General features: G+C 37.7%; 1 protein-coding gene across 4 annotated transcripts in view; it reads left to right on the top strand.

The window, feature by feature from the left end:
• Positions 1-17,820, top strand: part of tbc1d16 (TBC1 domain family, member 16) — a 126,197-nt gene that overhangs the window by 94,282 nt on the left and 14,095 nt on the right. For all 4 annotated transcript variants that reach the window (XM_072242706.1, XM_072242705.1, XM_072242707.1 and 1 more), the window contains exons 8-11: positions 1,093-1,227; positions 1,851-2,037; positions 2,878-3,057; positions 5,846-5,992. In XM_072242706.1, the coding sequence (XP_072098807.1) occupies positions 1,093-1,227; positions 1,851-2,037; positions 2,878-3,057; positions 5,846-5,992 (649 nt within the window). The remainder of the gene's footprint in view (positions 1-1,092; positions 1,228-1,850; positions 2,038-2,877; positions 3,058-5,845; positions 5,993-17,820) is intronic.

The raw sequence follows: 17,820 nt of genomic DNA, 5'->3' as shown, positions 1-17,820 counted from the left end.
AGGGTCAGAGTAAATCCTAATAAATTTTACTAGTGTAACTAAGTGTAACCATGAGTGTTTTAGGAAATCAAAGTCATTAGAGAGTGAATGCTTGCTTTCATGTTGTTAGTAATCTTTAGAATAGTGCAAATATACTTTGCAGCTTGCATAAAACTGATAGTTTTTGCCATTATTTTTTTCTTTCTGCTGTACTTGATTTATTCTGTTTTTTTGGGATAGCCTTGTTAGAGCTTAAGAGAAGTGTGCCACATTGTGGTAAAGCTGGTTAGTCATCTGAAATTCATCTAAATTACAATGTCGTATACGTCATGAGGTTAAGAGTTTATATCCAAAGAGGAAATAAAAGGCAAATTAAAATAGATCTCCCAGTCGTCAGAGAAACCACAATGTTTATGCAAAGATATGATTCAAGATCATCTATAAGTGAGAGACCAAGAATAATTAAAAATTACAAAGAATAAATAAAAAATGTTTTTCATCCGTAGTTTTAAAATTAGCTTGAGCTTGATCTGAATCATTGTGTATACATGTTATTTTCAGTGTCTGCATTGAGTGTACTGTATGTGTGTTCTTCAGACAGTATACAGAAGGACACTTAATGACTTATAAGAAATATTTCAATTCAGGAAATGTTATCAACTGGAAAACATTTGCTGAAGATATTTAAAATTAATATTTGACAATTATAAATGTGCAAAATATCAAGCAGTAAAATACTGCTGGAGTAGTGTGGGGTTTCAAAGTGCAGTATTTAAGTAAGATTCACCTGCATGGCATAATTACCAATTTAAAAAAGAAAATTATTTGTTTTTACAATTAGCATGTATTAACCACATCAGTGCAAATCAAAACACAAGTAAAAACTGTTTTACTTATGGGTATTTAAAAAATTATTTTGACATATTAATTGAAAGACAGTGACAATTGTGATGCAGATATCTGCAGACCTGTTTGGTGATGGTTAGAGGTGGTCTAACAAATCATTCCAAATCTTGCTGCCAAATGGCAGTAGTTGGAGAACTGGATGATGAGGGAAAATGGGATGATGGCTGAATGTCATAAATTGAGATTTAAATTACTCCCCTGTTGCAGATTGTCGATGACTCCTGAAGAGCAGGAGGAATTTTGGCGAAAAGTTCAGTTTACTGTTGATAAAGATGTGGTTCGAACTGATCGATCCAAACAGTTCTTCAAAGGGGAAAACAACCCCAATGTGGAATTAATGAGGTAATTGTCTGTGTTTATGTATCTTGGCCAGACCGGAGAAAGGTGGCATTTTCATACAGGGAAACTCTAAAAAAGGAAATATTAAATATTCTCAAATTTAAAACTTGATGAACAATAGTTTTACAGGATGACAATTTTTAGCTCTGTTGCACATACTTTTAATTTAACATACTTTAATTTAGTGCTCTCTTTGTTGGCATAATGTTAACTGTTTTCAAAAAGTGTATTCACATGAAGTGGGTTGCAATGTTTCTGAAAAAGTTAATTTTTAAAAAGACCTGCTTCTGGTGAAGGGTATGCTCAACTATGAAGTCCTTAATCCTGCATATTTCCTTCCTTATGAAAATTGCTGACCAAAGAAAGCTACAACAGTTCGAGAGCAATGCCCCATCCCCTCCTCCACTGCCCTCCCCATCCCCTTGAAATTACCTTCATGCAAGGCTGAACAAGAAGAGCATTCCAATTTCAAAACAGTTTCTGTGTCTGGCATAGCTGGCAGCACTTGTCTTTGTGTTTTAAAGATTAAGGATTTTCAATTTTTAAACATACCAGAATTCTGGGATTCTTTTCCCTGAATAAACTCCTGAAATGAATCATGTCTATGCAACTGAATTTCTTCACAGGAGAATTTTGCTGAACTATGCAGTTTACAGCCCTGAGGTAGGGTACTCTCAGGGAATGTCAGATCTGGTGGCTCCAATCTTGTCAGAAGTCAGGGATGAATCCGACACATTTTGGTGTTTTGTTGGACTGATGCAAAATACAATTTTCATCAGCTCTCCGCGGGATGATGATATGGAGAAACAGTTGGTAAGTGCTGAATCAGATGGGAAAAGTGATTGGACTGGCAGTAAAGATGATTGATGAAGCTGAAGTAATTTTTGGAGGCATTTCTATTTCTTATCTAATCCATCAAATTCTGTTTAATACTTTACAGGATAATTAGCTGCAGCCTTAAAAATCATTTCCAATGCAGCACAGTTGGGAATAAGTCATATTTCAGTAAATACTGTTTTTATAAGTATTTACAGCCTACAGCCTGAGCAGGTTTTGTGATTTTCACAGCTGGGTTTGGCTGTATGCAGTAGAAAAACTTGAACAGCTAAATGGGCACAGTCATTGAAATTTAACTTTGTAATATTTACACCAGTAGTTTGGAAAGTATTTCAGTGATTCGTAAGAAACCATCCCCTTGTGTTGGTGTTCCTGTTGGCATGGAATCAACGAATCCTTCATGTAGCGCGCAAAATTTATCCAATTTAGAATACCAATGCACCCATTGCATTGTGTAGCGTAAATAGAGCATACTTCACAAGGCCATAAGACATAGGAGCAGAATCAGGCCATTCAGGCCATTGAGTCTCCTTCACTATTCCATCATGGCTTATATATTATTCCTCTCAACACCATTCTCCTGCCTTCTCTCTGTAATCTTTAATGCCCCGATTAATCAAGTAAATTATTATAAAGGTGTTCAATATGTATAAAAGATATCCTTAAGAATTTTCTTTCCTTAAGTCAAATATTCTTCCTTAACCTATTGATTATTTTAAACTTATCTTTAAGTTTAATATTATTAACTCTTATATGCATGCATGTAATTGATTTTTCTAAAAATATGGAGTTTTCATGGTACTTTTTGTTTTAAAGTTGTACCTAAGAGAGTTGCTGAGGTTGATGCACCCTCGTTTTTACCACCACTTGGTGTCCTTGGGTGAAGATGGGCTCCAGATGCTATTCTGTCATCGGTGGATTCTCCTCTGCTTTAAACGCGAGTTTCCTGAAACGGAGGCACTCCGCATTTGGGAGGCGTGCTGGGCTCATTATCAGGTTGGCATCCATTTTTTCTTAGGCCTATGTAAAGCCTAATAAGTCTGAAAAATACTGATTACAGGAAATTTAAAGAAATATCTATCCCAGCTGTAACATGCTAAGTTTTCATAACCCCAAGTCACCCCCAAATCCCTCTATTCTTCATATCACATCACATCACATAATATCCCCGCTTCAATATAATAATATCACAGTATATGTATTAGCAGTGATGGTGAAACTTGCCATTACAGCAAGAAGCTGATCATTTCTGAAATATGCAGAACATACATGGCAGCACAACAGTTGTTTTCCTCAGTTCCTTATTTGTTCACTGTTTAGATTGTCTTGCAATCATTTCCAGGGTTATCCTTCTAAAGCATTAATCTGTCAAGAGTTTAAGTTTGAGTTCTGGAGAGGGTGCAGACAGATTTACTAGGATGCCGGCTGAATTAGGGGGCATTATCTAGAATGAGAAATTGGACAAACTAAGTTTGGGTTTTGGAGAGCGTGCAGAACAGATTTACCAGGATGCTGCCTGGATTAGGGGGCATTATCTAGAATGAGAAATTGGACAAACTAAGTTTGGGTTTTGGAGAGAGTGCAGAACAGATTTACCAGGATGCTGCCTGGATTAGGGAGCATTATCTAGAAGGAGAGGTTTGACAGACTTGGATTGTTTTCTCTGGAGAGTCAGAGACTGAGGAGAAAACTGATGGTAACAAGATTATGGGAAACATGGAAAGGGTAGATAGTCTTATTTTCTGAAGATAGAAATGTCAAATACTAGAGGTCGTAGGTTTAAGATAAGAGAGCAAAGGTTTAAAGAAAATTTGAGAGGCAATGTTTTTTTATTTACTGACAGGAAGTGGCAAAAGCTGATACAATAGCAACATTTAAAAGGTATTTAGAAAGACACATGAACAGTGAATAGAGAGATGTGTTCCATGTGTAGGCAGATGTGATGAGTTTAATTTGAAATCATGGTTGGCTCAAACTTGATGGACCAAAGGGCCTGTTCCTGTGCTGTACTTTTCTGTGTTACAGAATATTCAAGAACTGTTTTCATTGCCCTTTAAGAGAGTTTCAGATTCCTGTAACCATCTGGGAGAAAGGTTAAAAGCATCAATTACTGCTTAACGATCTCTCTAGACATAAAAAAAATCTTATTTTTGGGATTCATACTTTACTCATTTTAATGATTTATCATTTTTAAATGTGTTTATTTGTGGTTCTTTGTGGAATGTGGATATTATTGGTAAGGGTGTCATTAATGTCTATTCCTAACTGCCCAAACTAGAGGCAATTCTAAATCACTTTTTGCTGTACAAGTGACACATCTGAAGTTACATGCAGAGCAAACTGAGTAATGATGACAGATTTCCTTCCTATAAAAACTATTGAACCAGATTGTTTTTTATGATGGTCCCTTAGTTTTGTGATTACTTGTGTTCCTGGGTCAGTACTTCAGGCCTCCAGGAAACAGAATACTATTGAACCCTCAAACAGAAACTGGTATTGGAAGAGGTGGAAGTAAATGCCAGAGATTTCTCAGAGTCACTAGATATTGTCATAAAAAGCAACCAACCACAATGCCCAGTCCCTACTTTTTAATCAAAAGATTACTGCTCAAAATGACTTGTGTTGTGAATTCTATCCACTGTTTTTCCATTCCTTTTTTTAATTAATGGGTTGACCAGAGTCCAAGGTACAGCAGCCAGAACAATTCTGACTTCAATCCCTGCTTTATCCTGTGATTTCTAATTTAAGTTTCCTTTTGGTGTTAAACCCATCTTGCTAGAACACCTCCTTCACAGCCACTGTGGCTATTCACTAAAGAGACTAAGTTCATTGAAGGTGCAATAGGACCTAGTCCTACAGCAGATGTTCTTGCTGTGCTGCTGGAATGATCGAATGCTGTATCAGCATGAGGTACTGGAAAACAAGACAGTGGATAGACTTCAGTTTGATTAAAAAAAATCTTGTTCAGAAAGTGTTCCAAAAAATGTGTGTGTACCCAAAGATATTAAAAGAGATGGTATAGTTTTACAAATAATATTTTTTCAGAGGTTTATATTGCTTGCCTTAGTATTCACTGATCTGCATCTGCAGTTCAATAAGTGTAACCCGACTAGCCTGTTTTTCTTATCATTGATCAATTCTGAGCTTCACAATCAAAAGTATGTCTATTTATTGAATTTAAATTAAAAATCTGAAGACTGCTAAGCATTCCCTGTAACATCTCTTGCACAGAGGTGGAGATATGAAATTTAAAATCTATCTTGATTAGAAAAACTGACTCTGTTCCACAGCCGGTGTTTTATTGATTATTTTAATATTATTCATAATATTCTTAAATATTATTTGTAGCTATATGTGTTGTGAGTTGTGTGTGAATTTTGGCACTGTGTTGTGCACCTTAGCCCCAGAGGAACTCAGTTTCATTTAGCTGCATTCATGTGTATGGTTGAATGACAGTTAAACTTGAATTTGAACTTGAAGTAAGCAGATAAAAGATATGCAACACAAAATCAAAAGAGAGAACAAGTATAAGCCTTATTATTTGTCAGTTTTATTCAAAGCCTAATGCTATCCCTAATTTCAGTCCTGAATGAATTTGGATTTTCATTTGGAGAACTGTAATGGGTGGAGGGGATGAAATGTAAGGAAGTGCTGTGAGAATTTCAGTTATTGCAGAGTCACTGCATATTGGTCCTGTTGATTTGATGTTTGAATTTCTGAATGATAACATCCATCCACAGTTTCTGTATGCTAGTAATATCATTTATGCATATGTGTTTCGCAGACTGACTACTTCCACCTGTTTGTTTGTGTGGCTATTGTTGTGATTTACGGGGATGATGTAATTGAACAACAGTTAGCGACAGACCAGATGCTGCTCCATTTTAGCAACCTGGCCATGCATATGAGTGGGGAGATCGTCCTAAGGAAGGTAGGAACTGGGAAAAATTCTTTTGTTCATAAATGTTAATAAATATTAATGTACAAAATGATAAATGTAGCAGATCTTAGTTAACTGTGACATATTGTTTAAAAATACATAAATTATTTCCATTTAATAAAAGGTGGTCATTAAGGGACTGATCAAAAATATTCTTAATACAGTGATGCACTGCTTGTTTGGTTTACTTTACAATGTAAATTCTTACCATCATCTGGTTTTGTGCAAAGAAATAACGTGACATTGCTTTGTTGGTAGTTCCCTATAATTGTTACCAAAATTCACAAGAATCTTTTTAATAATAGAATTCTTTATTTTAAGTCGGGCTTTCAGGCATTGCATCAATATGAACATAAGTGACATCTTGACATCTTGCCAAATTCTAGTATTCTGCTCCTTTATTGTGTGCAGAGATGTTGAATCAGAGAAGGACACCCTGCTTTAATTTTAAAATAACTTAAAAGCTAAATGAGCTTTTATTTGTAAGGTAATTTCGGCAGTGAAGAAAGTAACAGTTATTGAATTGGAATAATCAGATTTTAGTAAATTGAAGTGTTGTGGGCCGTCTGTTGAAATGGTTTGTTTATCTCTTTTTGATATAGTTACAGTATTCACAATGCATCCAAAGTGTAACTGTGTGTAACAACAGTAGTACTCTTAATACGGTCATGTGTTGCATCCATTCAAAGTCCATAAAATAAGTAAAACCAAAAGCATGCAATGCCACAAATTCCATTTTAACAAAAACGTTGATTTAGAGACACATTATCGAAACATCACGGAATCAGAATCTAAGACCTATACAGAATAAAAATGGACCCAGTGTCTCATCTTATCCATATTGATTATGATGCCTATCTATGCTAATCCCTTTTGTTTGCATTTAGCCCATATCCATCCACTCCTCTCCTATCCAAGTACCTGTTTGATTGTCTTTAAAGCATTCTCACTATTTCTCCTTCTACCACCTCCTCTAGTTCATTTGTGTATAACCAAAAAAAATCTTTTTTTTCTTATATATGAAATTGGGGGAAAAAGCTCCCACAGAAGAAAATGTGTGGAAAAACTTGCCCCTTAGATCTGTTTTAAATTTCCCTCATCTGGCTTAAACCCTCTGCCCTCTAGTTTTACATTCTCCTACCGTGAGAAAAAGTCTCTGACAACCTCAGCTATCTGTGCTGCTCATATATAAGGTTAACCCTCAGCCTCTGTTTTACTACAATGTAGCTTCTATTAATTATTCAAATTTTAAAAAAATAAAAGCTTTTCACTATTGCCAATCATCATCTTTTACCAATGTTGGAATCACTATAATGGTCAGCCAGTAACAGCATGGCTGTTTGTCTGTCAATGGTTAAAATGGGGTTTTCTTCTCATTGTGAAATATAAGCATTATTTTGGTCACTGAGGATTCTGGATAAGGAGAGGAGGAACTATAAAAGGGGAAAAATAATAAATTTTAAATTGTGAAGATAAAGTAATTCAGATAACAGGCTATTTTGTTTCATCATCACTTGATTCCCATATCCTTTGATTCCTTAAATATCTGAAAATTAATTTATCATGGCTTTTAATATACTACCTAGTTGAACATTCATAACTGTCTGGAGTTGAGTATTCACAGCCCACAGAGTAAAATGAAAGAATATTTTCCTTTTAGTCTTAAATGGGCAATTCATGTCTAGAGACTGGGACAAAAATATGTGGTTAGTGCTAAAGGTAGATCCATTGGCTCTTTTTGGGACCGCATTTCAGAACAAGAGTCTAATGCTCAGCTTCTATAGTGTCATGCATGAACAACAAGCTGCAAGGATAAACTTCTACCCCTGCGCCCTTTTCATGTGGAATCATACCTTAGACCTAGAGTCTATGATTTTGCCAGTGACATGTTTGCTGAAAGATGTATATTGTCGGAATGGAAGTAAATTGTTTAGCCCTTAAAGCCGGCCCTGTCACCCATTCAGGCCTGGTGGATCTGGACCGCAATTACATTTATTCATCTTTGTTGTATCTGTTGATGTTAATGCCTCACCAAAAAACACTCATCGACTTCCACTTTTGAAAGATTTAGTTCACTCAAAATCTACAGGCTTTTAGAGAAAGTGTTCCAGATTTCCACTGCCCTTACTCTGAGGAGGAGCAGTGGGAGTGGGAATATCCTGGGCTCAATTTTTAGTTTGCACTGTTTAGAATTCTGATACAAATTAAATTTAAATGAAATAAACTTAAAGAAGTGATTAAGACATTTCTTCCCATTTAGATGTGACATTTTTTCTACTTTGGCATTGGCAGTTTGAATGAAACAAACTTACATCAGCCCCGTATATTTCTATAAACCTTGAGGAACAAGAAAGTTGATAAATAAAGTTAAATCAAATGGGATTTCTTGTTTCTGTCACTAAGATAAAATAAAATAATAATTGTTGTTCTGGAGACATCCTTGATTGACGGTAAGGTGATGGGGTCCTAAGATTCAATTAGAGCTTTGTATCTAGGCATTGTTTTTGTAGCAGCCTGGATTTTCCACTCTTGTGCTTGCCAACCCCTCATTTGTCTCACATTTAAAGTGTGGAAAACTGCATACTGCCAAGTGCAAACGCAGAAAACCTCCAGCCAGCAATTTTATGATTGCTTTAGCTATTCATAGTAATAGTTTTGAACTGGATGTGGTTGCTCTGAAGAAATAGCTTTTTTTTAAATTACTAAAATATATACTGGCATATAAAATATAAGTAAAACTCTGCTTTATTGAAAACATGACATTTTTGGAGCAAAAGAGTTTTGTTTGTCAATGTTGTTTCATCATTAGAAAATCAAAATTAATCTTAGTACAGGGTTATTAATCTATTATATTGCCATATTGAATTTGTTTATCAGTTTTATCAGTAGATGACCATGAGATGCATCATTATGAAAAGGGAAAAATTTATAAAATTCTGTTGACTTGCACCACTGGTCATTGTTTTCTGTTGTCATACATCATAGTGGATGGTATTTGTTTACCTATTATGTTAAATAACTTAGAATTTTTCCTAGCAATTCTTATTCTTTCACCATGACAGTGCTGTTTAATAGTTCATCCAACCTAAAACTTTAAATTTGTCACAATCTATTTTTCCTACTTTAAGCGAGATTATGAGTTGTAGCAAAAGTGAATCAATATGTAACTCAAATTGTATAATTTGTTTTAATTTATTACAAATAAAAGTTCATTCATAGTGATTTGGTCAATGTGGGTAGCAAAAAAAATATAGCCAGGTGGGAGTACGGTAGTCAGGTCAATACTGTCATTCTTAAACACGAGGTTCTACAGATGCTGGAAATCTAGAGTAACACGCACAAAGTGCTGGAGGAATTCAGTAGGTCAGACAGCATCTATGGAAAGAAATGAACAATTGAAGTTTTGGACCAAGGCCCTTCATCAGAACTGGAAAGGATTGGGAAGAAGCCATAATAAAAAGATGGGGAAGGGGAAGAAGTACAAACTAGAAGGGCATCGGTAAAGCTAGATGGGTGGGGAAGGGGGGGGGGATGAATGGAGAAGCTAGGAGGTGGTGGGTAGAAAAGGTAAAGGGCTGGAAAAGAAGGAATTTGATAGAAATGAGAGTGGATCATAGGAGAACAGGAAGGAGAAGGGGCACCGGGGGAGATAATAGGTGAGGAGAAGAGGAGAGGTAAAAGGGGAACTAGAGTATGGGAATGGAAGAAGAGAGAAGGGGAAAGAAGGAAAATTTATCAGAAGCTAGAGAAATTGATGTTAATGCCAGCAGATGGAATAAGAAATATGCTTCTCCAACTTGACAGTGGCCTCATCATGACAGAAGAGGAGCCCATGAATTGACATGTCAGAACTTAAGAGTGTTTGTCATTCTTAAGCCCAGATACTTTACACATCTGGTTTCACATAACAAGGGGCATTTTGCAAGAGAATACACAAACTGAAGAAGAATTTTTAGAAGAGTAAAAATTCTTTATCCACTGGCAGTGTCCAAGAAGCCACAGATGGTAACAATGAGCTGGAAGGGAAGGAAATCAGTAAGGTCAACTTCCTGTTGAAGTATGGTATCAGACAGGGAGTTGGTGAATAAGATGGGCAGTTTTGGTTAATGATGACATTCCTCACACACTGATCATAATCTGAATGCATCCTTTGTGGCATCCCAAGGAAAAGAAAGGGATTTATCCAAGAAGGAATATAACTGGTTTAACAGGAAAAAAACAAGGCAGGAAAGAGGATTTGGGTAAATATTTGGTGAAGCTAAGAACTTGAGAAGACTTGTCCAGCTGGAGTACAAAAAGCTGAGGGTTCAGATGATAAAGGTCCCATTGATGTTACAGTGAATGAGCTAGTAGAACAATTGCCTTGCAGCTCCAACAACCCAGTTTGATACAGGTTTCCAGTGTTGTCTGTATGGAACTTGCTTATTCTCGCTATGACCAAATGGAATTCCTTGCAGTGTTCCGATTTCATTCCACAGTAAAAAATTAGCATTTTCATTGCTGAGCTGATCACCATAACTTGCCTCTAGTGTGTAGCTGAGTGGTAGAATCCCATCATGGGGTGATTTAAATAAAAGTAGTATCGGAGTAGTATAAATGGGTGCTTGATAACTGACAGAACTTGGTGGGCCAGAAGTCCTCTTTCTGTGCTCTATGACTATGATTAGTATGTGATCCTATGGTGAGAGGGAAAAGTACAGATTACAACAATGATTGGACATGGTGGAGATTGGTTAAAACAGGCGAGTAGACAGACACAGAATAAATCTTTCTTTCAAATAAACCTTGGAGTTGACAGTTTCATTCACTCAGTTTTTCCAAAATTCAAAACTTGCAGTAGTATGCAAAAATTTAAAGTTCAAAGCACATTTATTATCAAAGTATGTATACATTATACAATCTTAATATTCGTCTCCTTATAGCCACAAAACAAGAAACCCCAAAAAAAGCGAAGAATAAAGACTGACAAACACCCAATGTGCAGAGAGAGAGAAAAACAAATTGTACAACCAATAAAAGTAAGCAAATAGCATTTAGATTGAAAGTGAGTCCTCAGACACGAAGCCAGGAGCAGCCAGAGCAGGCCCACAGTCTCAGTTTAGCACGTTGCGGAGTGAACGCAGACATGAAGCCCGGAGCAGACCTACGGCCTCGGCCTCAGTGCAGTGAAGAGCGGAGTAAATGTTGCTGAGCAGCGAGCAGAACTGGCCCGACCCTGGCCTCTGGTCCTGACACACTGCCCTTTCAATCCACTTGGCCTGGTGTTTAAATCGCCCAAACATCAGGTTGTTCCTCACTCTTTAGATCTGGGCCCTGTTGCTCTGGACCTGGACCTCGCAGCCACGTTTCAGCCTGTCCCCAACCTTTCCAAATTGGCCCAGTGCTTAGATTGATCAAACCTCACTCTCGGTTGAGGTGGACAGGGCCCGAATCTGCCTCTCCTCCACTCTGACCCTTCTTCGCTCCACTCGCCCCAACTTCATCTCAAATATGCCTCAGCCTTGCACCGACTTCTCCTCAAGCATACCTCGACTTCGCACCTGCACACATTGACCCTCAGCTCAGCTCTACATTGTTTGCAGTGATAGTTCACCATAATTTTTTTCAGAAAAAGTGTTATTAATAAAGTATTTAGTTGTATTTCTTGTTTCGTTAACTTCCAGTAAGTTGTCTCTCATCCTCAGCAGTGCCATTTTAAACCAGCACACATAAAACACATCTTAAACTTAGGTACATATATATATATATAGCCTGGGTAACTTAAGAGTTTTGCATGGTACTGTATTTGTCAATATGGAGCAGAAAGCAAGCTTGTAAATCGGGCGAGAGCAGAGGATGTTAGGAATGGTAAGGGTTGAGCACCGTGGGAAGGGCATGGGACGGGTGGCAGGTTGCCAGGTGTGGGGGTTTAGTGCTGGTGCAGACACACCCAGCCCTCAGACACCAAGCAAGCTAATTTGATTCCAAACAATTGGTTTATTGATCATTATAGAATATCTCTCTGGTGCTTCCCTTTCCCTCCCTTCTCCCTTTCCCTTTTCCCGGCGATGATTCCCCTCTCCCTGCCTATGACTTTTGCACCATACTGTATTAATTTTAAATACTGCACTGTACTGCTGCTGCACAGTTCTAAATTCCCACAGGTATTTGAACCATGCCCTTTGCCAGTGTGTCATTCAATTATAATCATCAAAATCTACAGCATAGAAACAGACCTTCATCCTATCGAGTCCATTCCGACCGGATTTTCTGGTTAGTCCCCTCTACTTGCACCCAGATCAGAGTCCTCCAACACCAGACAACACCAGCTTACCTGCCATCACGGATATATATGAGGAAAAGTGCCAGAGAAAGGCCAGCAATATAATGATGAACCCTACCCCCCTGCTCACGGACTGTTTGTCCCACTTCCATCAGGGAGAAGGCTATATAGCATCTGTGCCAGGGGCAACAGACTCAAAAACAGTTACTCTCCCCAAGCGGTAAGGCTAATCAACAGCTTCACACCTACAACCACCACTGCTTTATCATTCCCTGTCATTCACCTTACAATACAGACACTCCTCTGCCCAGCGTCACCTTATGGACATACAATCAATCTCTACATATAGATAGATACCTTATGTATTTATATTTATTGTGGTTTTTTAATTATCATTGTGTTCTTGATCTTACTGAGTTTTTGTTTTGCTGCATCGAAGCTGGAGTAACAATTATCTAGCTCTTTACACTTGTGTACTAGAAATGATATTAACAATCTTAAATCTTGAAATTTCATCGAGAATCTTGAATCGCATCTACTAATTCTGCTCATTGCACATTCACAGCACCTACTGAGTGAAGAAGTTTCCCCTCAGATTCCTCTTAAATGTCCCACCTTTTACCCTTAACCTATGACCTCTAGTTCTAGTCTCATCAAACCTGAAGGAGGAAAAGCCTGCATACATTTTCCCTGTCTATACCCCTCATAATTTTAAATATCTCGATATATCCCTCATTTTCCTGTGGTCCAGGGAATAAAGTCCCAACCAATTCAGCCTTTCCCTACAACTCAGGTTCTCAAGTCCTGACAACATCCTTGTAAATTTTCTCTGCACTCTTTCTAGCTTATTGGTATCTTTCTTGTAGGTAGGTGACCAGAACTGCACACAATACTATAAATTCAGCTTCACCAACATCTTGTACAATTTAAACGTAATATCCCAACTCCTGTAATCAATAAAACAACAAATTCAGCAGATGCTAGAAATCCAGATTAACACACACAGACTTCTGGAGAAACACAGCAGGTCAGGCAGCATCTATGGAGAGAAATAAATGGTGGACATTTCGGGCTGAGATCTTTCATCTCTCCATAGATGCTGCGTGACCTGCTGAGTTTCACCAGCAGTTCATGTGTATCCTGTAATCAATGCCCTGATTTATGAAGACCAATTGCCAAAAGCTCTTTTTATAACCCTATCTACCTGTAATGCCGCTTTCATGGAATTATGGACCTTTACTCCCAGATCCTTTTGTTTTACAGCACACCTCAGAACTCTGCCGTTCACTGTGCAAGTCTTACCCTGGTTTGTCCTCTCAAAGTTAACAGCAACTGCTAAAATTTTAATTTAACTGTTCAACGTAATAATATTTTTAAATACCTAAATAATTAATTTACTTAAAATAATTATTAAACAAATAGTATTCTTATAGCAACAAATTGCCTTGAAATATTTTGTTTCAATTGTGCTAGAAGAGAGATATCAATCTAATGGTGAGGTGCAGCTGTCGGTAGATTGTTATTTCCTGCTGATTTCTCTACATGAGGAAGTAGCTCTTTGTGGTATTTCTGTATTTTTTTTTTGTTTACAATGTTTTGACTTACTCTTGTGTGGCAAGAATAAAAATAGTAAATGTACAAGCACCATGCTACTTCTTCTGTCATTTAATTTGTCCTGAATCATATTTAATGTAATAACAGCAGATAATGTAAGAATTATTGGTAACACTTGAACTAGTCAAACCAAATAAATGCACAATTTCTGAAGTATTATCTGACTTAGCTACTCAAGCACTTGTGAGTGTTTAAACAAATCTCATTCATCTCCGTTACTTGAACATTTCATATGCATTATTACAATCTTGGATAATACAATAATATTACAGGTGCCAGAGTTTGGTTGAGGGCTGTTGAACTTGTACTTGTCTCTCATGAAACAGGTTATTGGTTATGACAAGTTTGTTCACTATATTTTTACTACTCCTTCCTTGCCAGAGAAATGCATCTCTTTTTCTCCAGCAATGAAGTTGCCCAGGAGGATCAGTTTTTCACCCACTGGATTGCAGACTATGTTGTTTTCTTCTCAAGATTAGAGCAGAAGCTCTTGACCACATCAATAGGTTGCATGGTTGAAGTGTATGCACTGACAATAGTAGACTGTGTTATATTGAGGCAGGGATTATGAGACATTCACTGATCTCAATGAGATGCCAAAATAGCTCATTCTAAGTGGTAAATTTGGTTCCATAATGATAGCAGTTCATTTCGAGTTTGTCGCTCCAGAAAAGGGTGCACCACTACCCTGTTCCTCTTTTGCTCATTGTGCTACTCCAAGATGGCAATATCATTGTCAAAGCATCCAAGTTGTCTTACTTTGATGGAACATTGTTCAGATCTGTTACTGCTAGAGCTGTTCATGAGCATCCTAATGTTCCAGACCCCTAAAATTCACAATGAGGATTGAAAAAATGTCTTTAAGTCTAAGTGGTGGGACTCCGAAGACTTCTATGCTGCACAGTGAGTAAAACAAACAAACAAACACACACACAAACACACACACACACACACACACACACACACACACACACGCACACACACACGTAGACATGCCTATAAGCAAAACCACCCAACACATGCACACAAAACACACGTGCTTGCTCCATGTAATCAATCACAAATTCGAGAAAATCTGCTGGAAATCCAAAGGGGGGCACACAAAACACTGGAGGAACTCAGCATAAATATATATAGCATGTATAGAAAAGGGTAAACAGTCGATGTTTCGGGCCAAGACCCTCCTTTGGGACTCTATGTAATTTCCCTTATCTGCTGGCATTTGACTTGTTTCTCCTCCCGACTTTGTCCAACCCAGAATCTTCTGTCCTTCAGCTTCCCTCGCTTACGTACTTTTACCCATCCTTCCACAACTCTCCTCTACCCAACACTTACACTTCCTTCCTTTTCTCTGACACCCAGCGGTTTAAATTCCTTCTTCCTTCCTTTACTAGGCACCCATTTCCATCTTTTATTCTCTCTGAACAACAGGAATTCTGCAGATGCTGGAAATTCAAGCAACACACATCAAAGTTGCTGGTGAACGCAGCAGGCCAGGCAGCATCTCTAGGAAGAGGTACAGTCGACGTTACAGGCCGAGACCCTTCATCAGAACGTCGACTGCACCTCTTCCTAGAGATGCTGCCTGGCCTGCTGCGTTCACCAGCAACTTTGATGTGTGTTGCTTTTATTCTCTCTGTCCTACTCTCCATCCTCTAGGCATCTCCCTAGCCCATAGCCTGTGGCAGAAGTCATCTCAAGCCTGAGGAAAAAGCCCTGCACTATCACTGGTGACTTTCCCTCAGCAACTGTTGACGTGACATTGCTAGCATCTCAGCAGGCTTTGGGTACAGAACACAGCCTACCTAGTAATGTCCTAAAATGCTGCTATCACCATCGATGATTGTTGGACAGATAGTTGCTAAATTTCCACCATCATCTCCACCATCTCCACCAGGAATGTTGCTGCATAAAAACCAATGTTGAAGATATCAATGACACCATAACAAATGTTTTTCTCACAGTCTGGTGACCCTCACCCATCAAGATCTGCATAGTGTCCCAGTATCTTTGCAGCCCTGACGTTCATTTTAGTTGGTACTTTTGAAGTGACTCTTGGATTTTCTAGAGGAAAAAGTCCAGAACTAGTTTGGTGAAAGTGACAGGGAGTTCCAAGAACTAAATAACAAGAACTTGTAACAAGAAATTAACAACCTCCCCCCTTAGCTGACCTCACCTATCAACTGATGAAACATCTCAGCCCGAAACATTAACTGTTTATTTATTTTCATAAATGTTGCTGAGTTCCTCGGTATTTTGTACGTGTTGCTGTGGATTTTCAGCATCTACAGAATCTCATCTTTACCTATCACTTTCTAGCTTGTACTCCTTTCCCTCAACTTCTTATTCTGGATTCTTCCTCCTTCTTTTTCAATCCTGATGAAGAGTCCTGGTTTGAAATGTCATCTCTTTATTCCATTCCATAGATGCTGCCTGACCTGCTGAGTTCCTCCAGCATTTTGTGCGTGTTACAAATAACATGATGTTCTTGAATTAGAAACTGCACCACACTTTGAAAAACAAAGCATTCTATAGGCAACTGAAAGCCAAAGTCTGACAAAAAGAAAATTGTTCAAAGAATTGATGGGTGGAAAGAAAGTAGGAGGTCCAGCAGCTTGTTAATAACCGTATCATGCATAGAATCAAACTGCAGGCAAAATTCTGAATGCTTCCCCCCCCCATACCACAAAGAGACAAGAATACCATCTTTCAAGCTAACATCAGCATTGAGGGCCTAATTACACTCAGTTCGCTCAGATGGGCAAGCCACATCATTTACATACCCACACAAAAATTCCCAAACAATCAGCATGTCGCCTTCATGACACAGTCCATTATGGTACAATATTTTGTGTGACTAATATCTGCCAATACTTCTAACCATTTATGTTCTGTGCACATTTACAAAGCAAAAGATTAACTTCAGCTACATGTTTCATTTGGATCTAATATCATTTTAAGTATTTCTTAAAACAGTTCCAGGAGTTGGCAAACAAAATTAAAAGTAATTATGAGAAAGGCCTTTGGACAGTTTTCATTGTATGGCTTTAACTATGACAATGGACACCCTAGACACAGAACCAAATGACTTGTATTTTAATAATTTTTAATTAGGAGTGGGAAGAACATGAGTGCAAAGGAGATAAGGAGAAGTAAAGTGGGTGGCACTTAAAAGTCTAAAGTGAGTACTAGCTGTAGATTGAGGAAGATCTGGAGGCCAATTTTATATTCAAAACATTTGCAATTGACAATTGATCCTCAAGCTATTACCAGTTGCAGCCTGTTCATAAGGAATGATTTTTCAACCAATGCCTTTTTTTGTTTCTTGAATGATCCATTAATTTCAATGCACTGTATACAGGCTCTCTGTTGACTTTCATTGGAGATGGAAAATGTAACACTTTGGTGGTTTAATGAAGAAGCTTAAAAAAGAGAAACACAGCAATTTATGTAAATTTCCAATGCTACCTGTGAACGGCCATTAGTGAATTAACATCAGGGTTTTTTTCTATGCCAGTTTTAGTTTAGGCTCAATTTTAAACAAAATCAGGGAGAATACTATTTTTAGCTTGGCCACCAGGTGAATGCTATTTTAATAAAGATTCTCAGTGGCAGGCCACTGTGAAATGATCATAATCAAGATACCAAGCTCTTGACATCCTTGTGTAAACAGCAAAAAGAAAAAGAACATACTTTTTATTTATCTTAATAGCAAGGAGCTAAGCAGCTTGGCATATTTTAATGTTATCATGTGTTTACATTATTTTCCTTTATGAACTGGTTTAAATCTAAAATGCCTATATATTTGTAGAAACTGATGCTGCAAATATGTGAACAGTACAATCAGAGGTCAGTTAAATGACTTGTGTGCTGATGAAAGTGGGGGAATGTGGGATTCATCAAAGAGTAATGAATTCTATCGGGTTTAGCTTTGAGGGCAATC

The sequence above is a fragment of the Mobula birostris genome, chromosome 24, assembly GCF_030028105.1.
Source record: "Mobula birostris isolate sMobBir1 chromosome 24, sMobBir1.hap1, whole genome shotgun sequence".
Taxonomy (NCBI): Eukaryota; Metazoa; Chordata; class Chondrichthyes; order Myliobatiformes; family Myliobatidae; genus Mobula; species Mobula birostris.
The sequence above is the reverse complement of the archived record's forward strand: the minus strand, read 5'-3'. Positions and strand labels throughout refer to the sequence as shown.